Raw genomic sequence first — 24,734 nt, 5'->3', positions numbered from 1 at the left:
GACCTGTTCTCTGAGTACTAGGAGCTCTTTGCACCCATCACACACATAAGACCTCTCACCAACTGGGAGATAATCAAATATGTGACATGCGGTACAAAAGACTGGATAGCTTCTGTCTTGTTGCTGGACTGCTATCTGCATCTTTAAGTTGCTATGGAAGTTGGCATATGTACACTAAGTTTCCCCAAGATTATATGTTAATGGTAATGTTTAAATTTTATTATTATTTTGTAATGTTGGTAATTGGTAGATTACCCTCCAAGGATTTCCTAGACTATTTCTTAAGAGTTAATTTGAAGCTAATTACTTTGTTAGCTTTTTAATTGGTTCAAGGGCCTATAAATCAGGCCAGGGATGGGTGGGACTGAGGAGGATGGCTAGGAATTAAACATTAAACAAAGACTTTCCTCAACTGCTATCTGTGCCCTAATCTAATTTTATCTTATGCTCTGAAATGCAACCTAAAATATTAATCTAGACCAGTGTATCGCAAACTTGTGCCTCCTGAGATTTCTGGTGTGCCGCGACACTGGTGAGGAGGAGAGTCGTCCACGCTGGCTGCCTGCCTACAGGACATGCCTCTCGCAGCGAGAGGCACATCCTGTAGGAAGTCAGCCGGTGCAGCTGACTCTCCTGGCCAGTGTCTCTCCTCTTCTCCCCGCAGTTTCTGGATCCCTGTAATGGCAGGGTCGTGGCCAGACAGGCCTCCGTGCATGCGTGGATGTTGACATCATGGATTTGCGTGACATCATGGATTTAGTGTGCCGCCGGCCGGAAAAGTTTGCGAGACACTTATCTAGACTGTAACACTTTTTAGATAAAACCCGTAATAGAGACTCTAAAGCAATGCTAAAGCTATGCTAATTTTTAAGCTAAGGCCATTTTGGGTTCAAAAGAGCTGATGGAGAGCTGACAAATATCTTCCTACTTGGGGCCATGACACCTGTGAGAGCATCTGGCATTGGTCAAACGTTCAGAACACAGATAAACCCTATGCAAATACAGGACCACAAACTAAAAGACCTAATACACTTCTCCCCCCTGTATTCGCGGTTTCGGCACTCATGGTTTCGCTTATTCACAATTTTTCTCATGTTGACTCCTCACCCAAATTACTTCATCCATGAGTGCAGGGGGAGCACAAGGCAGAGAAAGAGCGCAAGGGAAAGGGCTGGAATACCAAGTGCATGGGGAATGAGAGCTGAACCTGGGGACAGGGAACCTTCCTCGGTTCTCACGTGAAGAGCTAGACGCTGCGGCGGCTGCTGCTGCTGCTCTCCTAAAAGCCAGGCATGGTGCAAGCAGGCAGAGTGAACCCAGAGCTCGGTGCTGCTGCCTTGTTGCCTATCTCGGTTTGTCAGAAATGAGAGGGGGGAGGGAGTTGAGCTACAGCTTGAGTTAGGAGCATGCGCTGCCGCCTGAAAGGATGGGTGGGCAAGACTGAGCCCGGCACGCAAGCATGGAGCTTGGTCCTGCTCCAGAACCCTGGACTTTCCGGCACGATCGGTCGTTGGGGAAGTCTGGACACTGGGGAAGTCTGACTCTGGCTCTGCGGAGGTTCCCTCCTGGTATGCACAAGGAAGATGTGTTGGACGTTATTCACGGTTTCATCGTTATCCTGAGGATTTTTAATAGAAAACCGCAAATAACTTATGAAAAAGTTATTCACAGTTTTTCCTTATTTGCGGGTCCGCTCCACCCCTAACCCCCGCTAATATGGGGGAAGAAGTGAATACACAAACGAAACCCTAAGATGCCAGACTGCATGCAGTACAGCACCAGAGATATAGCAAGAAATGCATTTCTTCTTGAACAGTGCAAAATAAGACAGCAGATGTAAATTCTGAAAACTGACACATTTCAATCACTAAATTGAAAATAAAATCACTTTTCCTACCTTTGTTGTCTGGTGATTTTATTTTTCTGCTCATCTTTTCCCAGTCTCTGTTTACATGTCCTTCTGTCTGTGCTTGTTTCTCTCCTTCACTTTCTGCCCTACATCCATCTTTGGCACTAACTTTAACATTCAACTTTCTTCCATTTTTCTGCTTCCTCCTCAAATCTATCTACTTTTCCGTGTCTTCCCTTCCCAACTATCTGTGCACCCTTTCTCCTCCCAATGTGTGGCGGCAGCCAAAAAAGCAAACAGGATGCTAGGATTTATTAAAAAAGGGATAGTTAACAAGACTGTTATAATGCCCCTGTATCGCTCCATGGTGCGACGTCATCTGGAGGATGTGGTAAGAGCGGATAGCGTAGTTGGTTTTAAGAAAGGTTTGGACAAGTTCCTGGAGGAAAAGTCCATAGTCTGTTATTGAGAAAGACATGGGGGAAGCCACTGCTTGCCCTGTATCGGTAGCATGGAATATTGCTATTCCTTTGGTTTTGGCCAGGTACTAGTGACCTGGATTGGCCACCGTGAGAACAGGCTACTGGGCTTGATGGACCATTGGTCTGACCCAGTAAGGCTATTCTTATGCTCTTATGTCCCTCTCTCTGCCTTTCCCAGCATCCATGTGTGCCATCCCCACCTTCTTTATTATCCCCTATTCCCATCTATCCATAAACAGCATTTCTTCCATCTCTCTTCCCTTCCCCATCCCTGTGTATCATTTCCTCCCTCTCCTTTAGTGTGGGATCTTTATCCTCTCCTTCCCATAGTCTGGCATCTCTCTCCCCTCCTTCCCTTTTGTGGTCTGGGATCTCTTTGTCCTTTTCTTCCCCTTCTCCCCTACCTCTCTCGCCTCGTCCTCTTCCCTTGTCTGGCATTTCTTTCCTCCCTCTCCAGTAGTCCATCTCTCTCCTTCCCTTTCAACCTTCTTGTGATCTGGTATCTTTCTAGAATTTTTTTCTTTCTTCCTTCCTAAACTAGTTATAAGAAGGTTTTTCTGGGGAATCTAACCTGTGTTGCTGCTTTTGTTGATCTGATGTAATATGATATATTAACACTTGATGATAATTTGGTATATAGAGACATAGTAATGTTTTTACCTTTTTATGAAATGTAATTAATACTGTGCCTGTATTCTGATCTTTCAGAATCATATGGACTTATCAAAAGGACATATCAAGGCTCTTCAGGATGGCGATCTGTCATCCTCCAGGGGCATTGAAGCCTGCACTAATGCATCAGAGGCTCTTCTGCAGTGCATGAATGTAGCTCTTCGACCAGGTAGCATTTTCATTCTTGAGAAATAACCTAGCTATAAACTGGATTCTATGCAGGCTGTGGCATATTTCATGGACCAAAAGAAGAAAGAATTTGTTAAAGATGGCATAACTGAATTTTTTGAGATCTCAAAAAGCTCAGGTACAACCACACCTTCAGATATTTGTAATTCTTCTGATCCCAGTTTTCTATATAGCAAATATGGCTGCTAGGATTTTGTACTATATTACCACAGGTCTGAAAATCCACATTTAAATCTATTTTAAAACAGCTTATGCCCATGGAAGGGGCAAGCCAGAATGAATACCTGACTGGATGATCTTTTGAAAGGCACAGAAGCTTGTTGGCAGTCCATCTTGAAATCTATGTAACTTATCTTCTGTGGGCATCCAGCTTGTGTTCAGCAGTAGAGAATGACACGATGACAAAATTCATCACCGTTCCCGTCCCTGTGGATAACCATGGGAAACCATCCTCATGTCATTCTTTAAGGAGAGAGGAAAGAATCAGAGTATGAATGGGCACAACTACTGACCTCAAGCCTTGCATTAAAGAATGCTGGTGTAGAAGGTCCAAGGTTGAGACTAAAGAATGGCACTTGATGGTTTTCCAAGGTTATCCGCAGGCATGGGAATGGTGATGAGTTCTGTCACCGTATCATTCTCTACTCAGCAGCTCAAAACATTCCAGCATTGGTTCTTGCTCTAGCTAATATCCCTTCTCTTGCTGTTAGCTTTGTGAAGGCCAACTAAATTAGAAAAGGAAAATATTCTAATGAGAAGTCCTGATGTCTGATTAGAGGGTAAGGGTTGAAGAGATTTGTATGTTGAAAAATTGCAAAAAGAACTCTGAGCATGCTTCTGATTTTCTGGTTTGTTTACCCAGTCTTCTGATTTGAAAGAGTGTTCTGTTTATTTTCAGGGCATGATATGCTTCAGTGTGTCAAACAGCAGCAGCAGTTATTCACAGACTTGTGTGAGCAGTTTGCACGGCGACTTGCCAGTCATTTAAATAATGTCTTCGTTCAACAGGTACGGCAGGGCTTTATTCAGTTTGTGCTATTGACTTGTATTAATAAAACTTCCAAGCATCATGACATTCAATGATACCTTGGTGCTTTGTTTATTTCTAAGTTATTTGTTTTACCTGGTAGCTTTGTCCTTTTCCTTTTGATTTTCATCTCAGTCAGAAACAGCTCCAGTTTGAGCTTTGGAGCCATGAACCTGTGTTTCCAGCTACCCAGTGCATTTGATTCCTTTTCTCCCACCTGTCTTGGGCATATGCAGAATGCTTTTGAATGCTTACTTTGTTGGCTGGGTGCTTAATCTCCATTCCCTCTACTTCCATTCACACATACTCAGGGCTAGATTCACTAAGCCCACTGATGAAGTCACGACCACTTAGTGATCCCTTTGTGACCCGGACCCGATTCACTAACCTGCCTCCTGATCCGCACATGCAAACGAGGGGGAATGGCATGAAAATATAGGCAGGCAGCGATTCACTTAAAAAAAAACCAAGTGACTGCTGAGGACCAGTCGAACATGTCCCTGCCAACTCTCCTGCTCCATTACCACCCTGAAATCCCTGCCAACTTCCAGCCCTGCTCTCTGTCCCGAGCTCTGCTCCGACTCTCCTTCCCTGATCTTCCAGCCCTGCTCTCTGCCCCGATTCTCTGTCCTTCCCTGCAGCCTGAGCCCATGGTTTTAACCCGCTTTAAACCCGCGGGTTAAAACCACGGGCTCGCGAGTAAAAAGTTAAAAAAAAACAAAAAACATGGACACATGCACAGACCATCTACAGGCAAAGTAGATGGTCTGCACATGTGTCTGGATCGCTGGAGAGCAATCCATGTAGTCGGTGGGGGGCGTTCCGCTAATTGCCCCCCCTTTGAATACAGGCCCGTTGTGAATCAGTCGGCCTGCATCAGATCGGACACGGAGTGGAGTGAAGCGGGCAGGTTAGTGAATCTAGGCCATAGTTAGAAACTGGTCATAGCACTCCACGTAGAGAGTGCTATGTAGAGAGACCAATGAGGTTAACTGTTTAACACAAGAATTAACATGCTAATAGCGTGGGTTAACAGTAACATGTTAATTTGCTAATTGCTGTGTTTGAACTATTTATTCAGAAATTGCCACTAGGGAGCCTGGAATGGGTGGGAGCTCATACTGCATACTGGTTATGTGTTAACTGCCAACATAGCAGATGATGTAGTGCGTTTTGTCACTTGTTAAATAAGGTAGCTAGCTTTGATCTGCTTCAACTTCATGATTGCACTTTGTAAAGTGCTAGGAATGTCCCCAACAGTTCATACAGATGTTGGAGATGCATAAAGGTAGGGTTGCCAGATTTTCCTGAAGGAAAATCCAGATCCATGGCCACACCCCCAGGCCTACTCAGTTCCACCCATGCCGCGCCCTGTCCAGCCCCCCCCTTAACCTGTTCGTGCATCAGGATGGCATCTGCGCATGCGACGAGATGATGTCGTGTGTGTGTGCATAACATCACCGCGTTGCATCCATGCATTTGCGGATAACGTCCCAACATCGGAAGCTTTTCTAAACCCAGACAATGTCGGGTTTTGAAAAGTCTGGCCCCCCAGACGTCCGGTAACCCTACATAAAGGGTTATGGTAGAGCTGCACATGGATGTCCGAGTACATGGGTTCTACTGCAAGTGTGATAATGTGCCATGCATAAAGCTGATAGCATACAAATTTTATATGCAGAAAATTTGCAGCTAATTGAGGAGGGAGAGTATGCCGGATTCATGCACACAAAAGTTTTGTGGAAAGCAAGGTGATTGTGCATATGTCCAAACAAAAACTGAAAGTGAGAGCACACATTAGTACCTTTTCTTCTGTACCTAAATATGACCCTAGCAAAAATTACTCACATATAAAATTTTTCCAAGGCTCATATCTAGATGCAAAAGAACAGGCTTTGCTGGACCTTATTTTGCGGGAGTTCACTTTGGTCACTCAGCTGGCTCCATCCACTTCTTCCTCCTGGCTTTGTGGTGTGTGCTTAACTTTCCCTGGCACCCTGATATGAGCGTTCTGGTCTTGGAGCAGTTTGACTCTCCGGAGGGTGTTTTAAAAATTGCTAGAGCTATGTCACACTTGAATCCCTTGACATAGGAGTGTCAGCAGCTTTTGGGTCAGTCCAGGGTAGATTCTTTGGTGGCACGGGTGACTAAACGCACCTCTATCCCCAGTGAGGGTGGTGTAGTGTTAGAGCAGGGATCTCAAAGTCCCTCCTTGAGGGCTGCGATCCAGTTGGGTTTTCAGGATTTATGTGCATACACTGCTTTCAATGCATATTCATTGGGGAAATCCTAAAAACCTGACTGGATTGCGGCCCTCAAGGAGGGACTTTGAGATCCCTGTGTTAGAGGATATGCAGGTCTGCTGTGTGTATGTGGTCCTCAGGAAACTCTTTGACACAGCTGCTTTAGGAATTAAATCTGCTTCAGCTATGTCTTTGGTCGTACATGCCTGTCTCTTAACTGCACGCACTGGAGAGTGAAGCGGTGGTTCCTCCTCCTCAACTTCCTTTAGCTGGGACAGATTATGTGGCTGATGCATTGTATGACTTTATGTGAGTTTTTGCAAAGGTGTCAACGTACTCCTTCTCTGTCCGCAGAATGCTTTGGATTGGAAAGTGGGTTGATGATTTCTACTTTGGCTAGACTGCCTTTTCAGGAGCAGTTATTGTTTGGCAAATGTCTGGACAACTTTATGGATTCTGTGATGGACCGTCACCCTAAGAATCTGCCTGATAGCAGTCCCAAGCCCTCCCGGGGTTCTAGTCATTTTAATTTTTGTGTCTCATGGCAATCCCAACCGTATGCAAGTGCCACATTGTAGATATTTTCACAGGGCTCCTGACGAAGGTATAATGGCTACAGGCATTCCCAGCCTTTCACCTCCCATTCTGCATCCTCTGCCAAAAAGGCACATTGACTCCAGGCCGAGACATGCCCCTCTTCAAGTTTATAAAAAAATTTTTATACCGCTTAATCAGGTTTCTAAGCGGTGTACAATGTAAAAAATTCTATAAAAACAAGTTAAAATTAGAGGTACTAAACAAAACCAGAATTGGTTAATAAAACACATAACAAAACAAAATATATGGACTAACTTCACACAGTTGGAGAAGAGGAGCAAGAACTGCAATCTTTGAGGAAAAGAGCACAGTAAAAGGGGAAAAATAATAGGTAAGGGTAAAAAGCTATGAAGCTTGTTTTGGGTCTTAAAAGGACAGTTATTGTCCAAAAGCATCCTGGAACAAGAATGATTTTGATTTTAATTGATTTAATACAGATTCGATACGTAAATAATTAGGCAGTTAATTCCAAAGAGAAGGTGCAGTGACAGCAAAATTATTGGATCTCAACGTGTTGATTAATTTTAGGGATGGTACAACAAGAAGTTTCTGTGACATTGAACAAAGCGATTTAGAAGGACTGTAAGGAATTAAGAGTCTATCAATAAACTCTGGTTGATTGTTTGAACGTGTTGTAAAAGTTAAAAGTAAGATTTTGTAACTAATTCTATGTTCAACGGGTAGCCAGTGTGCGTTGAACAGGAGAGGTGAAACATGATCATATTTCTTAGCACCATAGATAATCTTGATTGCTGTATTCTGCACTATCTGAAGGCGTCTAATTTCCTTTTTTGTAATGCCCTGCCAAAGACAAGCTTAGAAGATTGGAGGCCTGTTCTGGATCTGCAGCTCTCAAGGTTCCATACTTTAAAATGGAGGCCGTGCATTCAGTTATTGCAGCAGTGGCCCAGGAAAGTTTCTTGCCTCTCTGGATCTTACGGAGCTGTATTTGCACATTTCCATTTTTCTGGTCCACCGCAACTTTATGCGGTTCCATGTTCTGGAACAGCATTACCACTTCTCGACTCTGCCTTTTAGGTTGATGACAGCGCTATGGTTATCGTGGCAGCTTACCTGCAAAAGATGGGTCTCCAGGTTCACCCTTACTTGGATGGTTGGCTGATCAGAGCTCTCTCATTGACTGAGGGACGGCGCATGGTGGAGCAAGTGCTCCAGGTGCTGGAGGACCTGGGCTGACTTGTCAAATTCATGAAGAGCCGTCTGATGCCCACGCAATCATTGGAATACCTGGGAATTCTCTTTGACACAGCTGCAGGCCACATCTATCTTCCAGAAGCTTGCAGGCAGAAACTGTGTGCCCAGATTTCTTCCCTCCTTGAGCGACTGGCTCTGTCAGCATGGGATTATCATTAAGTTCCAGAATCGATGGCTGCCACACTGGATATGGTTTCTTGGGCAAGGGTGCATATGCGTCCTCTTCAATTTTCTTTGCTCTCTCACTGGGCTCTGCACAAGGATGCCTTGCAGGCCTAACTTCTTTGGACTCGAAGCCTGAGCAAGTATGGACTGGTGGCTTCTCCCGCAAGTGTTTCATGGGGGAGTACTGCTACACATTTCCTCCTGGATTGTGATGATGACAGATGCCAGCCTTCAGGACTGGGGAGCCCATTGCAATCGTTCTCCTGTTCAGGGGAGTTGGACGCCCTCTCAGCGAAAATGATCAGTCAACTGGTTGGAATTCAGAGTCATTCAGCTAGCTCTGTTGAGATTGCAGAAGACTCTGGAGGGTCAAACGGTCAGGGTCTTCTCCAACAATGCGACAGCTGTAGCCTACGTCAATCATCAGGGAAGGACAAAGAGCACTCTGGCTCAGGAAGCCCACCTTCTTTTTCTTTAGGTGGGATGTCACCTCCTAGCGCTGACAGCAGCACAAGTGGTAGGAGTAGACAGTGTTCAAACAGACTTCTTCAGCAGACAGATTCTGGATCCGGATGAGTAGGCCCTATCCGAAGTGGCATTCTGAGAAAAAGTGCAGTGTTGAGATCGGGCTTGTTTTGACCTCATGGCCACGGCAAGAAACAAGAAAGCGGATCGCTTCTTCAGTCAAGGATCCGAGCCTGGAAGCGAGGGATTCGATGCTCTGGCACAGCCTTGGCCTAAGGAGATTCTCATGTATGTCTTTCCTCTTTGGCTGATGTTCAGCCGGATCATTCGATGGATTGTGGCCCATTCGGGATGCATCATTCTGGTGACTCCAGATTGGCCTCGTGGACTGTGGCACACAGATCTAATGCATCTGCGCAGGAGTTGCAGCCTTCTAATGAGAACACATCTGGACCTCCTTCCGCTGAGTCCACTGTCCATGGAGGATCTGAGTCACTTTGCTCTTACGGCGTGGCTCTTGAGCGTGCAGCCTTAGAAAATAAAGGATATTCTGCTATGGTTGTTGATACTTTTCTCAAGTTTAAGAAATCATCCACAGTTTTGGCTTATGCTAAGGTGTGGAAGGCCTTCCAACATTGGTGCGCCCAGGACCAGGTGGACCCATATTCAGCTCTGATCTCTCTGATTCTCACTTTTCTTCAAGCTGGTTTGGATAAAGTCCTCACTGTGGCTTCTCTTCCAGTCCAGGTGTTTTAGATCCCGGGAGCATCGGTAGAGAATGACACGGTGACAAAATTCCATCACCGTTCCCGTCCCCGCGGATAACCGCGGGAAACCATCTTCATGTCATTCTTTAAGGAGAGAGGGAAGAATCAGAGTATAATTGGACACAACCACTGACTTTCAAGCTTTGCTTTGAAGAATGCTGATATAGAAGGACCGAGGTTGAAATAGACACTAGAAAATGGCATGGGATTATTTCCCGCGGTTATCCGCGGGGACGGGAACGGTGATGAATTTTGTCACCGTGTCTGCTGCATCAGTCCTTGTTGGCATCTCATCCTGCTGTTGCTAGATTTCTAAAGGGAGATGCATTCATGTCAGATGCCAGTTAAGCAACCTTTCCAGATGTGGTCGCACCATTGCTCGATACAACGAAGGAGGTTATCCTGCCATTGTATCGAGCAATGGTGCGACCACATCTGGAATACTGTGTCCAATACTGGTCACCGTACCTTAAGAAAGGCATGGCGATACTTGAGAGGTTCCAGAGGAGAGCAACTAGGATGATAAAAGGAATGGAGAACCTTTCATATGCCGAAAGGTTAGACAAACTGGGGCTCTTTACCCTGGAAAAGCGGAGACTGAGAGGAGACATGATACAGACATATAAAATCATGAGAGGGTGGAGAGGGACAGATTCTTCAGACTAGCAGGGACAACAAAAACAAGAGGTCACTCGGAAAAACTGAGAGGGGATGGATTCAAAACGAATGCAAGGAAGTTTTTCTTCACTCAGAGGGAGGTGGACACCTGAAACACGCTTCCAAAGAAGGTAATAGGACAGAGTACAATACTGGGTTTCAAAAAGGGACTGGATGACTTCCTGGAAGCGAAGGGGATTGCAGGGTATAGATAGAAGGTTACTCTACAGGACAAAAGCGAAAAGCGTATGTGAGTTTTAAGGTAGGAGCACTATCAGGTCCTGGACCTGAGGGGCCGCTGCGTGAGCGGACTGCCGGGCACGATGGACCTCCGGTCTGACCCGACAGAGGCAAGTCTTATGTTCTTATGTTTCCCATGCTGGGACCTTTACCTGGTGCTATCTAGCCTCACTAAGGCTCGTTTTCATCCACTTTGAGATGCTTCCCTCTTGAACTTGATGCTCAAGACCGTTTTTCTGGTTGCCATTCTTTCGGCGCGACATGTGTCGGAACTACAGGCTTTGTCTTGCAGAGAACCATTCCTTCGTATTTCGGAGACTGGGGTTTCCCTTCAAATGGTCCCTTCCTACCTACTGAAGGTGGTTTCAACTTTCCATGTTAATGGAGAAGTTTGTTTGCCTGCCTTCCAGCCTACTGGTTCCAGGACACATGATTGACTGCTGAAGAAACTGGATGTGCGCAGAGTTTTTCTGTGTTATCTAGCGGTCGCTAACGAGTTTTGTCTCTCTGACCATTTGTTTGTGCTGACTCATTCAGTTAAGCGGGGCACTCCTACTTCCAAGGCCACAATTTCCAGATGACTCTGTAGAGCCATTTCATCAGCCTACATTCTTTCTGGGAAACAGTTTCCTGTTTCCATCAAGGTGCATTCTTCCACGAATATGGCTTCTTCATGGGTCACAGCTTGAGCTGTCTCCCATGAGGAGATTTGCAGGGCAGCAATGTGGTCTTCTCTTCACATATTTGCCAAGTTTTACAGAAGTGAGTGTGGCAGCAAGACAGGACTCTGTCTTTGGATCCTTGGTCTTCAGGGTCGGTGCAGCAAACCAGCCCTAGCTATTTGAGGACTGCTTTTGTACATCCCATCTGTCTAGAATGTCTCACCTATTGCACTGGAAAAAGAGATTATGTACTTACCCTGGTAAGCTCTTTTTCAGTAGATAGGTGAGACATTCTAGACCCCCGCCCAGACCTTACTGCGCCTGCCTATTGTTTTAGTCTGTTTATGCTTCTCCAAGCTGATTCTTGGATGCCCGTCAGCCTTTGGGGGCTGGGAAGAATTTGTATACATATTTCATTTTTATGTGGGAGTAGTTTCTGATCTCCTTTAAGCTTGTGTTGGTGGTTAACAATACTGTTGAGTTAATTCTTGAGCAGAACAGTTGATTTAAGTCTGTTGAACAGGTGCCTCTACTTCACGTGTAGTGGGTGGCTCTCAATGCTTGTGTACTAACTGTAGGTGGAGCTAGAGAACCCAGTGAAGTACAGCAGAGGCAGAGTGAAAAATCTGGAGTGGATTCCTTTTGCAGCAGCACGTGGCTATGGGGAAATAACCCATCTGTCTAGAATGTCTCACCTATCTTCTGGAAAAGAGCTTACCAGGGTAAATACATAATCTCTTTATAGCGGTACTAGAAAAAGTTCAAAGAAGAGTGACCAAGATGATAAAGGGGATGGAACTCCTCTCGTATGAGGAAAGACTAAAGAGGTTAGGGTTCTTCAGCTTGGAAAAGAGACGGCTGAGGGGAAATATGATTGAAGTCTACAAAATCCTGAGTGGTGCAGAACAGGTGGAAGTGGATAGATTTTTTACTGCATCAAGGTTTACAAAGACTAGGGGACACTTGATGAAGTTACAGAGTAATGCTTTTAAAACCAATAGGAGGAAATATTTTTTCACTCAGAGAATAGTTAAGCTGTGAAACACTTTGTTAGAGGATGTTGTAAGAGTGGTTACAAAAAGGTTTGGATAAGTTCTTGGAGGAAAAGCCCATAGTCTGCTGTTGAGACAGACATGGGGGAAAGCCACTACGTGCCCTGGATCAGTAGCATGGAATGCTGCTACTACTTGGTTTTTTGCCAGGTACTTGTGACTTGGGATTAGCCTCCTTGAAGACGGGATACTGGGCTAGATGGACCATTGGTCTGACCCAGTAGAACTAATCTAATCTAAACCTTAAGTTTATATACCGCATCATCTCCATGAGAATGGAGCTCGACACGGTTTACAAGAACTTAAAATAGTGGGTAGAGAAGAAGAAAAAGGATTACATGAACTTATGTGTAGAAGGGGGGAGAGAAAGGGGGGAAGGATAGAGCTACAATTTGCTGAAAAGCCAGGTTTTCAGTTGTTTGCGGAATAACTGAAGGGAGCTCAGGTTCCGCAGCGGGGTGGTGAGGTCGTTCCAAAGACCTGTGATTTTGAAGAGAAGGGATTTTCCCAGTTTGCCTGAATAGTGGATGCCGCGTGGAGAGGGGAAGGCTAGTTTAAGCCTATTCTTATGTTCTTATGATGCTGTCTTCTGTTCCCCATTTTCTGTTTCCCGATTTTCATCTGTTCTAGCCTGTATCCTTCTTCTCCTTTCATCTCTTACCTTTGATACTGGGCCTTTCATTGCCAGCAGGTTGAACAAGAGAAGCAGCAGTATGTACAGTCCTCCTGCTCCTTTGGCCCTTGTGGTCCTTTGAGCTCACCCTGTTCTTCATCACACTGCTGGTTGCAAAGATGGGGCAGAGAGAGTGAGGTGGGGGGGGACACCCTTCTCAGAAACAGCCTCTTCTTTTCTTTGTCTCTTTCTCTCCTCTGTCATTCTTCTTGCTGCTTTTCCTCTGTTCACTCACTACAGTCAGCTTGTCTTAACAGTAGCCAGTCTAGGGGTTTCATCCTAAGGGAGGTGCACTGGTTTATACAAAATGAATCTATAGTATTTACCCATATCAAACACTTTGGCAACATGCCTGGAACCTTTCACTTAGGGCTCCTTTTACAAAGCCGCGCTAGTGGTTTTAATGCACACACCGGATTGCGCTAGCCGGAAATCTACCACCTGCTTAAAAGGAGGCGGTAGCGGCTAGCGCATGTGGTAATTTAGCGCGCGCTATTCCACGAAAGCCCTAGCGCGGCTTTGTAAAAGAAGCCCTAAGTTTTCTCCTCCTTTTATGGCAGTTAAGCACATTGTAACTTCCAGTGACTTAGGAATTGGGACATAGTTTCTTTCAAGACTACTGTGCTGCCATTGAGTTTCAAGCGCAGCAGACATGGATGCATGAACAGAGTGGTATTTAAAAACATAGCAAACCATTCTCTTCTACTTTGTAATGCACAGTTGTTCCCTTTTATGGATCAAGAGAGGAAGGGGGATGCTCTTACATGCACAGTGTGGAAAGGGGATAATTTCATAACTGGGTGTCTAATAATGTTTTCAAAATATGCCTGTTGTATTCTTATTTATAAAGGCAACATAAACACTTACATGCTTTTATAGAAATAGGATCCCAGAACTCTCCCTGGTAGCATACAGATGCTTTTGCACAGATTTTACATCATCTCAGAGGCAAATAGAAATATGTGTGTATATGACATATTTTATAAAATGTGCACATATAGGTGCTATCTCTTAGGTGTACCTATCTTAAAGAGTATATATCACTGCGTAGTTTTATAATAACCATTTCCATATATAAAACCTGCTTTACGTATGGAAAATGCTTTATAAATTTAACCCATTTATAGTTAAATAGCTGAAATGGAGTATGTGATAGGTCAAAGCAACTGTTCTGTAATAATTTGTTAAATAAGAATTATGGATTCATTCTAAAGGCAATCTATGAGCATTAAGTTGCCTTTTCAGATTGCGAAAGTGAACACAAACCAATTTCAGACATTCTTCATGCAGACTGCTATTGTTAGACCAAGATAAATTTGATTTCCTTCTCTGATCAGTGGCAGAGCAGTGATCACTTAGGTCTGAGGGGAGCTCTGTTCGTAAGTTCTGAGAGAGTTATATTGCTTCTAATAAGGCAGGACTCCTGGTAGCTTCGCTGCTGAAAGGATGCTTATGTAGTTTGGTGAATTTCAACTCATGGTTTTCTCATGTGTAGGAGTTGCTTGGCTTCACAGATTCCAAAATTGGAAGTGGATCATGATCCACTTAGACTGTTCCAGTTCTGCAAGTACATCTACCACCAGGATTGATTTACATTCATTGTCAAAATATGGCCACCAAGAAAATCATGACTGGTTTTATTTGCTTTGTAATATTTAATATACTGTTTTTCAAACACAATTCAGAACAAAAAAATCCCTACAAAAAAACATAAGACTTTCACTAGATAAGACACAAATAGGAAGGGCAAAGACTAGCACAACATTTGAAACCTTCAGACCATGATATTACCAAAGAACTCAGAGCCACAGTTGGAAAGGAAGAATAACACCTCATACACGCATCATCCTGCTACTCCAATAATAAAATAAAAAGAATCTATACAAAGTATTACCCAACTTACTTCAATAATGAGATTCTCAGAATTTGTAAGACTGAAACTACTCAAAAAATTGCCTAAACAGCCAAGTTTTCAAGGCTTTTCTGGACCCTACAGGTGATGTTTCTAATCTCAAATCCAAAGGCAACGTGTTCCAGAGCTTTGGCACAACTGTACTAAAAGCTGCTTTGCTAGCTGAGCAAGCCCAAAACCTTGAGAATGGCAGCCCAGCCAAAAAAATAGCCTGAGAGGATCATAGTGATCTAGAGAGTGTTCTTGCTTTATGTTCCTTGATCACTGGTACCTCTCCTGTGCTTTTTTTCTATGCAGATTACAGGCAGGGGGGCAATAAGAGCAAATTTGATTTTGAAACCAAGCAGAGATTAGTTTTGCCCTATGTTTATGCTTCCTAACCTTTTATGACTTTTTCTTTATTAAAGGTCATCTGGAGTGCAGTTATTATGAGTTTTGATATATCTGGGATATTAAGTTACCATTGTTTTTTGTTTTGTTTTGCTGTGAATGTTTTTTTCCTTTCTCAGTACTTTTACTCCTTTATTTTATCTCCAATTAGTTTACTCAGGCTCTCCTTCAGATCTATAACAGGTCCTACCGTGTTTCAGTCTCTGTGAGTACACCTGGTTTGGTTCAAGCTTCTCTAATTTGTTAGCTTAACGGGAAAAAAACCAAAGCTAGCATCCTAACACTGTTTTAACTTTGCTTTTTAGATGCATAATTTGCTGTTTAATGGCTGGAGAGACCAAGACTGCTGTGTTTTTTGCAGCTTTTAAGTTTAAAGTATTTGCTTTTTTATCCAAAACAACTTTCACCTAGCCAGAGCCCTTAAAATTAAGCAAGTGATATAGGAGAAATATATTTAGAAGTAATATAAGTAACTGCTTTCTACACTGCTGCTGTAGCATTAGAAAGCAGTGCAATTTGTACAGAGACCGGAAAACTCCTTTGCTTATGAGTTTGTCACCATTTATATTTAGAAATGGTGCTACTGGTGTGCTTCTAAGTAGCCAGGAGTTTCCCAAAACACTTGATGGCCTTCCTTGTACAAGATGCAGCTGATCCTTGGTGATGCATGTATTCATTAGAACTGAGGCAGTTGTCAACAATCTAATTACAAAGACTGAAAATGGTCTTTTGATTTCTGTAACAATTGTATGTCACTCTAAAAAAATATTAACTACTAGTGAAATGGTAAAGCTCTGTAATTTCCTAGCAAGACCATAACAGTGGTGAAACTTGGTTTAATGGAAGAAAGATGTCATTCAGTCCCACAGGAGCATGCTGTGCAGTAAAGCAGGCCTTGCATCAGTTTTTAAAAGGAAAATGCACACGCATCTCCACTTTCAGAGTTACCATTTTTAAAAGTACCTGCATAGATTTCCTCCTGCTCTTTCAGTCAGCACTTTCCCTTGGAAGCAGCAGGTATAGTTTTGAAAATGTCTATGAGCATTACCTCTATTCCTTATACTAAACCTTTCTTCATCTTGGCTTTTATTTTTAGATTTGTAAACCTTCTTGATTTGCATCCTGAAAGGTGATATTCCAGGCCTGGAATAAACATAAACTTACTTAGGAATGCATGTTTCTTTCTGTCCCACATGAAAGTACATGCATTGTTGATCTCCATGTCTATTTTAATCAATATGAGAGCTGGTCAGTGTTCAAATAGCTAATTTACCAATAGTTTTTGAAAATTGCCATCGGGTTAGCAACCAGGCTAGAGCTGAAAAGCAAACTTTTACAGCTCCTTACCACATCTTTTTATTCACGGTATCCTATGTGCATCCATAGCATTTTCAATTGGATTTGCAAATTCTTCATATTCAGGTTTTGGCAGAGGTGAAGTTGGGAAAGTTATGTGTGGTACTTATGAAACAAGTGCTGGAAATTTAACTAGATTTTACCTTTTTATGCTTACACTGCAAATAGTATACTATTTTGGAAAACAAAAAGTGTCAATTACAATGATGAAAGTATTCTAGTTGTATATGGCTTTGACTTACTGGGACATGCTTCACTTTTTACTAATATGTGTCTGCTCACCTGCATTTATATTAAAAGCAGAAGATTTTATCAGATCTGTTGGCTTTGCTGGAAGTTGTGAAGGGTAATTCTGTAAGCTGGCACCTAAAGTTAGGTGCTTAATAAGTATGGAGCGTATAGAATACTAGCGCTTGCATGTGTAATTGGTGCCAAAAATTGGAAGTTATATGCATAAATGCTTAGGAATAAACTTACTTAGGAATGCATGTTTCTTTCTGTCCCACATGAAAGTACATGCATTGTTGATCTCCATGTCTATTTTAATCAATATGAGAGCTGGTCAGTGTTCAAATAGCTAATTTACCAATAGTTTTTGAAAATTGCCCTGTAAATGCCCATCGGGTTAGCAACCAGGCTAGAGCTGAAAAGCAAACTATTTTATATAGTATATGTTTATAAAGTATATGCCAGAATTGCTTAACGTACACACAGGCAGAGCATGGCAGTCTTATGGGTATATCACCAAGCAGTGCACGCAACTTATAGAAGACTATCAGTTGCATACATTGCGTTGATCTGCCATAAACAGGTGTGTCTATATTTTGGTGCACCAATGCACCTTTACGCTATAACCATTTATAGAATGAGTGCTAACATGCCCCATTGTGGTACCTAAATCAGGCACCAAGTTATAGAATTACCCTCTTAAAGTTTGAATTTTCTTTAATAATTTTTTGTAGATTGTTTTCATTTTAAACTATAATGCAATCCACTGTTAGGTTTGTCTACTAGAGCAAGAACTGAACGTGGTAATTATTATTTAATCAAGAGCCTCTTCCTGCAAGGTAACAATTGTCCAGTTCCCTAATGAGGTTTCTTTTACACAAAATGGGTAATTTCATTATCAAATGGTAGTAAATCTCTAATCACAAAGCTTTTTGTTTTACTGATCAGATTGCATTGTTTTGTGTTTTTTTTAATTAGATTAGAAGCTGAAAAAGCTACAATCCATTTGTTCTCAACAATAATTGCCACTGTTGGTCTTTAATACCCAGGACCAGTGTTAGACATGCTGGGGACCAGGGCAGAAATTAAGGAGGCACTTCCCCCCCCCCATTTCTCTCTTCCATACCCCGCCCCCTAATTCACCACCCACCAAAAGCCCTCCCATTCAGCATCTTTCCTTTCTTCCTCCTTCCCTCCCATCCCACCACCCCCAGGTCCATTAAATGCCCTCTTATCCAGTGTCCCTACCTTCATTTTAAAACCAGCTGTTCCAGGGGCCAGGATATATTTTCCCCCCACCCAATTCTGAAGGCCCCCTCATTTGTTAAAATGCAAGGAGATTGCCAGTGCAGCTTCCTCAATGCTGTTCCTCTGACAGGAAGTTGCATCAGAGGGGTGGCCCAAGATAAATGAACAGCACTAGAGAATCACTGCTGCACCAGGGACCTCCTTGCATGCTTTATAGGTGAGAGGTTTTGGAACCAGGTAGGGAGAAAAGAAGAATATCCCGGCCCACAGGGGCCCCCTGGCAGCTGCCCTGTTTGCCTCCCCCCCACTAATTCCAGCTTTGCTAACCATAAATTGTGTGGTTTTTCCAGTTTGTTACTAAATCTCATATTAATCTAATCTCTTTTATAAGCTTTTATAACCTGTCTTTTGTGTAAACAGTAGGCACTTGTCATCCAGAAACAGGTGATTCATGTGCCAAAAAACTGCATAGCATCTAATTGCAGCATTCCATGGAGATATTTCTCTCTCAAAGGTTCTGTTGCAGATTAGATGTGTTGTTTGCTGTTTCCATTTGAGCCCCTCCCTTCAACAGTTGGATTTGATATGTAGTTATTCATTAAATCAACATTCTAATAGGATTATTTTGAATGAATTTTATATGAAATGATGACTTTATTTAAAATGAGAAGAAATTTCAAAGACTTTTCTCTGTGTATTTTAAAATTGAAGCACATTAGAGGAAGAGCAGTGGTATCCTGCATGACACCATTTTCTCAGGAGTGATCAGAACTAGCTTAGTAACAAGCTGTTGACCCTCTTACTCTCCTTTTTAACTTATTTTATGAATTGATCTTTTCAGCAGGTTTCTTGAAGAAAAAAACCTTTGTAGCTTTATTGAATTTTCCATATTTCTAAACCATTTTTGTCCTTACATTTTCAACAGAAAATTGGATTGGCCTCAGTGAACTTACAGAGTTGGGTTGGGAGGGAGGGATGAAGGCAAAGAGGATTTATGAGAATGCTTAGTTTAGTCTTACAATACTGCTGTGGCATAGTATCATTTTGGGTTGTATATCTCCTGCATAACAGTGTGTCTCTACCTTAATAGCATTCACCCACTGGTCTGTTGATCAGCTGTTGGGGTCTTGGGTGGAGGATGGGCACCTAGGACCCACTATTGGAGTTGCAGTCTGGTTTTATACCTCTGTAATTAAAACTGGCAATATCTATATCAACCTTTAGATTGCTGAAACAAAAAAAAACAACTGCAGGAAATGTACAAGGTACAGGAATTTTATTCAAAACAATGTAATAAAAATCAATAAAAAGTTATATGTCCAGGGGTTGTCTTTGAGTTCTGGCTGTTAGGACGTCCAAGTGCTGACTTAGGAGGGTTTTTGGACGTTTAAGTGTTTTAATTATGAACCTAACCGTTTGTTAACAGGAAACAAGACAAGTCAATAAGGGTTGGGGAGGTATTCTATGCCTTCTCAGGGCAGACAAGGGGTGGAGTTAGAACATAAGAGTTGCCATACTGAGACAGATCGAAAGTCCATCAAGCCCAGCATCTTGTTTCCAACAGTGGCCAATCCAGGTCACAAGTATCTGACAAAATCCCAAGGTGAAAACAGTGGCCATCGTGTTCAGAAATCACTTCGACATAAGGCAGTATTATTGTTCAGAGATGCTGAGGGCAGGTGTGTGATGTTGAGCTTATAGGCACACAGCAGAGTGTTCCATTTGCTTGTTGTCTATGGCCTTAATATTCATGACCCAGCTTTCTACAGGAATTTAATTTGACACTGTACTCCTTACATGATTAAATTTCTTAAGGCTCTTATTGCCATGGGAAGACTTTAATTTAGCATTTGACCCTCTGGTTGATAGGTTCTCTCCTCAGCTCTAGCAGTCTGGGGGTAGGGAGGGTGTTCAAGACACTTAGGGCCCCTTTTACAAAGCTGTGGTAGCGATGCATTTGATGAATGCATCAAAGCCCATTCAATTCCTGTGGGTTTTGGTGCAATTATTGCGGCAGCATCGTTACCACAGCTTTGTAAAAGGGGCCCTTAGTTATTTTTGTAGATCGTTTAAATTTAGTGGACACTAGGGCGGTCCATAAGACTATGGTAAAAATTCAACCTTATCAGAACATGCCTCCACAAGTCTGAATGTGTTCTACCTCATGTAGATAAGATATGGTTAAAATTTGAAGAAGTTTGGGACAAATTTACAGGTCACTTATGGTCTGAGAGACCCCCCTCCCAGGAGACCCTTCATCCTCATAATGCGGCTGGCTAGGCTAATCATAACAATGTGGTAATGTGGTTAGAAACTGTTACTTAATACTGGTTGGATACTAAATAGCCTCTGTCGCAGGTGCAGGGAAGCACCTAGTGACGCTTAAGCTTGTCCAAGGCTGGGCGTGGTTTTGCCTAGAAGTGACTAGGCGAGCTTAAGCAGCCCTAGGTGTCTCCATAGGGCTGTGATAGGTGCCTGAAATGTAGACCCCCCCACCCCTAAAACCCCACCCCAAAGCCCACCTGGAACCCCCCTGTACCTTTTATCAGCAAGGTCGGCCAAAGGGATGCCTACTCCATCTGGCTGGCCAGCAGGCCAGCAGTGGGCATCACTCCTGTCTGCTGACTTGTGGTAGGATTTGGGGTTTCTCTGCTGTTGCTCAGGTGATAATGATAGGGAGATTCCCTTGCCGCAATCAGCTCAGTGGCAATACAATTCTCTAAATGGCACCTGTGACATGGATATCAGTTAGAGAATCGGGATGGTTAGGCATCTGTGTGTTAGGATGCGATTCTTTATTGGATGCCCGTGTGCGATTCTCAAAAGCCACTTAGGCGGCTGTTGAGACTGGGCATCCTATACAGAATGAGGCCCTTTATGTATTAAATTAAAAATCATTGAGCAACCTTTAAATGTTCACCAAAAGGCTTATAATTTGGCACAATTAACACGACCAGACAGAGAACAAAAATAGACTTTTGGAGGTCATGTCCCATAAACTTGATTTTTTTTGACCAACCTAGTGGACACTTGGTTGCACCCTTTTGCACCCCGAGGAGAGGGACTTCAAACATTTTTCCAAGGCACATGGCACCTATTCCAGGCTTGATTACTCTTTCATAACTGAGCACAACTTTAACAATGCTCATTCAGCTGAAGTTGGGCCTGAGGAAATTTCAGATCATTCAATTCTATGGGTTGATCTTCAATCCATATTATTTGCAATCCAAACTCTGGAGAGTACCATCTTATTTGAATTCAGAGTTTCAGAATAGCTAAATAGCTAAATAGGAACTCTATGCTCAGAATAACCAACAACATATAGATAACTCCATATTATTTTGAGTTGTTGCCGAGGCAGTCATTAGAGGAGCTATAATAGCCTATACCAGTGTATGATGCATTGGGAATAAAATGTCTTTCTTTCTGTCAGTGTGAGAGGGGATCAGCAAGTGCACTGAAAGAAACAGAAATATTAACAAAAAACCCCAAATAAACCCCATTCAGGCCCTAATGAAAAGCCCAGACTCCCTGCTCACTCCCTCTTCCTTCAACCCCAAAAAATCTCCTGGTCCAGAACACCCCCAACCTCTTCCTCACAATCTGTCCAAAGCACACCTGGCATAGGGAGACCTTCCACCAGAGAACCTCTGTTCTGGTGCTGGGACTTCCTTGGGCCAGTAATACTTTCCTAGTCTGAGGAGGCATCTAGTGGCATCCCTTTTCTCCTCCTGCCACTTCCAAAATCTAATTACTTCCCTTATTGGGAAGCACATGTTTGTCTGACTTACCCTTAACAGTGTGTCCTGATGCACTGCTTTGAGTTATGCACCAATATTTTAGAAGATGGTGGCACCAGACACAGGATAAGTGAGTATTGCTCTTATTTAGTGACCTAGGAGAAGGGACAAAGATGATTTTATGGGGTTGGGAGGTCTAGGGGTTCATTTGGGCCACCAGAAGATCTGCTAAAATGGGTCTTCTGCGGTGAAGTGTTGCATCTTACCTCAGATAAGAACATAAGAATTGCCGCTGCTGGGTCAGACCAGTGGTCCATCGTGCTCAGAAGTCCGCTCCCGTGGTGGCTCCTAGTTCAAGGACCTGAGCCCTAACTGAGTATAGCCTTACCTTCGTACGTTCTGGTCTAGCAGGAACTTGTCTAACTTTGTCTTGAATCCCTGGAGGGTGTTTTCCCCTATATCAGTCTCTGGAAGAGCGTTCCAGTTTTCCACCACTCTCTGGGTGAAAAAGAACTTCCTTACGTTTGTACGGAATCTATCCCCTTTTAACTTTAGAGAGTGCCCTTTCGTTCTCCCTACCTTGGAGAGGGTGAACAACCTGTCTTTATCTACTAAGTCTATTCCCTTTATTATCTTGAACGTTTCAATCATGTCCCCTCTCAGTCTCCTCTTTTCAAAGGAGAAAAGGCACAGTTTCTTTAATCTCTCACTGTACGACAACTCCTCCAGCCCCTTAACCATTTTAGTCGCTGTTCTCTGGACCCTTTGAGTAATACTGTGTCCTTCTTCAAGTACGGTGACCAGTGCTGGACGCAGTATTCCAGGTGGGGCATGATAATCTTCTCCAATCTTTTCGTGATCCCCTTCTTAATCATTCCAAGCATTCTGTTCACCCTTTTCGCTGCCACTGCCGCACATTGCGTGGACCGCTTCATCAACTTGTCGACAAGTACTCCCAAGTCTCTTTCCTTGGGGGTCTCTCCAGTACTGCACCAGACATCCTGTATTTGTGTACAAGATTTTTGTTACCGACATGCATCACCTTACACTTATCCATGTTAAACTTCATTTGCTATGTCGCGGCCCATTTCTCAAGCATGTTTATGTCCTGTTGCAGGTCTTCGCAATCCTCCTGCGTCTTCATTACTCTGAATAACTTCATATCATCTGCAAATTTAATCACCTCGCTCATCGTTCCAATTTCAAAGTCGTTTATAAATATGTTGAAGAGCACAGGCCCAAGCACCGAACCCTGCGGCACTCCACTGGTGACGCTTTTCCAGTCCGAGATGATCCTTTGCTCCCCATACAATATTTTTAATCCCGTCATAAGCTGGAGTAAACATTCAGCGCTACAAAGGGTGCAAATAATTGTGCCAAAATTTACCCCCTCTTCTACAAAGCTGTGTGGCAACAGCCCCAAAGCCCTATAAATCTCTATGGGCTTCGGGGCCATTACTGTGCAGCTTTGTAGAAGAGGAGGGGGGTTAGTGTATATGGGTTTGTTTTTATTAAAAAAAAAAAAAAAAAAATAATAATAATAATAGGAGCACTTAAGAATTTGACCATTCTATTTTGAATTATCACCATGCTACCCTTAGAGTGGTGGTTTTACTTATAATTTTTTTCCTGAAAAAAAAAATCAAACTACATCAGGATTAAGATTAACTCAGTAAAACTGGGAATAAACTGCTGCCCTAAAAGATTGTGCTACTTATTTCATCCACCCCTAAGTAGGCACATCCTGTTGAACTGTATCTAAATCTTCCTTTATTTTAACTACATCAAGGTTGAAGTATGGAATACTAGATAATCGCTTGTCCTAAATGTGATGTTTGTTTGTTTGTTTGTTTTTTTAAACTGTTTTAACATTTATATAAAGTCTGGGATACATTTCATTCCTCTCCTTAGACTCATCTTGGAATCTGCTTTATTCATTATGGTATATTTTCTCTTCTCTAGGGACATGACCAGAGTTCCACTCTTGCTCAGCACTCTGTTGAGCTAACGTTACCAAACCATCACCCCTTTCACAGAGACTTGCTTCGATATGCCAAGTTAATGGAGTGGCTTAAGAATACAGACTATATTAAGTATGATGGCCTTACCAAGGTATGTGATGTGGACATTGAGTCTAATCTTTTACCAGCAGGTCCTGATTAAGATTCTAAAAGCATCAGTTATGCTCCTTTGTAGTTTGCTGACAAGTTGTGATTTTCTAGTGGTCTTTAAGCTGGAAGTTTTCTCTTACCTTTTGCCAACATTTGTGGGAATTTTGGTAGGGCTAACATATTTTTTAACAGGAAAAGCTTAGGTAGATCAAGTCAATTCAGCTCAACAATGGGCATCATTGCATATCCCTAAGCAGAAAACCTTGATTTCAAAACCAAATCATTTTTATCAATTTTTCCATTTGAGCTATGGGGGTTTAAATATATATCTTTTTTTAAGATACATGTTCCTTGCTTGCCTGAACCACTAAAACCTGTTACTTTCAATTAGAGCATTAGCACTGGCTGCCTAATGTAGAAGTGCACATCATTAAATTAGCACATGGTAATGCTCTTAGTTTGATGTGGCTGGACCACACAGAAATGGTCTGGTAATTACTGGCTAAACAAATAGTTCACTGGTACCAATAATGTAGAGACCTAATAATCTACCACCACCACTACTACTACTATTTATCATTTCTAAAGTGTAAAGTCTAAACATGTAATAGATTGTCCCAGCTTAAAAGAGCTTACTATCTAATATAGACAGAGAGATAGGATTGGTTGGGGATGGACATGAGTGTCTTAAAGTGAGGGGTTGAAAGCAGCCTTGAAAAAATGTAGTTTTAGCTTGGATTCAAATACTTCTAGAGACAGAGCCTGATGTAATGACTCAGGCACAGCAAAATAGG

At 42.7% G+C, this 24,734-nt stretch overlaps 1 protein-coding gene across 9 annotated transcripts in view; it reads left to right on the top strand.

Annotated features, from left to right (window-relative positions):
- The window catches only part of EXOC1 (exocyst complex component 1), a 119,851-nt gene that overhangs the window by 32,065 nt on the left and 63,052 nt on the right, over window positions 1-24,734 (top strand). For 7 of the 9 annotated variants that reach the window (XM_033944869.1, XM_033944860.1, XM_033944899.1 and 4 more), the window contains exons 7-10: window positions 3,040-3,172; window positions 4,091-4,200; window positions 15,409-15,462; window positions 23,792-23,941. In XM_033944869.1, coding sequence (XP_033800760.1) covers window positions 3,040-3,172; window positions 4,091-4,200; window positions 15,409-15,462; window positions 23,792-23,941 — 447 coding nt within the window. The remainder of the gene's footprint in view (window positions 1-3,039; window positions 3,173-4,090; window positions 4,201-15,408; window positions 15,463-23,791; window positions 23,942-24,734) is intronic. The other 2 variants (XM_033944889.1, XM_033944880.1) reach the window with 1 other exon arrangement.

The sequence above is a fragment of the Geotrypetes seraphini genome, chromosome 1 (genome assembly GCF_902459505.1).
Source record: "Geotrypetes seraphini chromosome 1, aGeoSer1.1, whole genome shotgun sequence".
Lineage (NCBI taxonomy): Eukaryota > Metazoa > Chordata > Amphibia > Gymnophiona > Dermophiidae > Geotrypetes > Geotrypetes seraphini.
The sequence above is the reverse complement of the archived record's forward strand: the minus strand, read 5'-3'. Positions and strand labels throughout refer to the sequence as shown.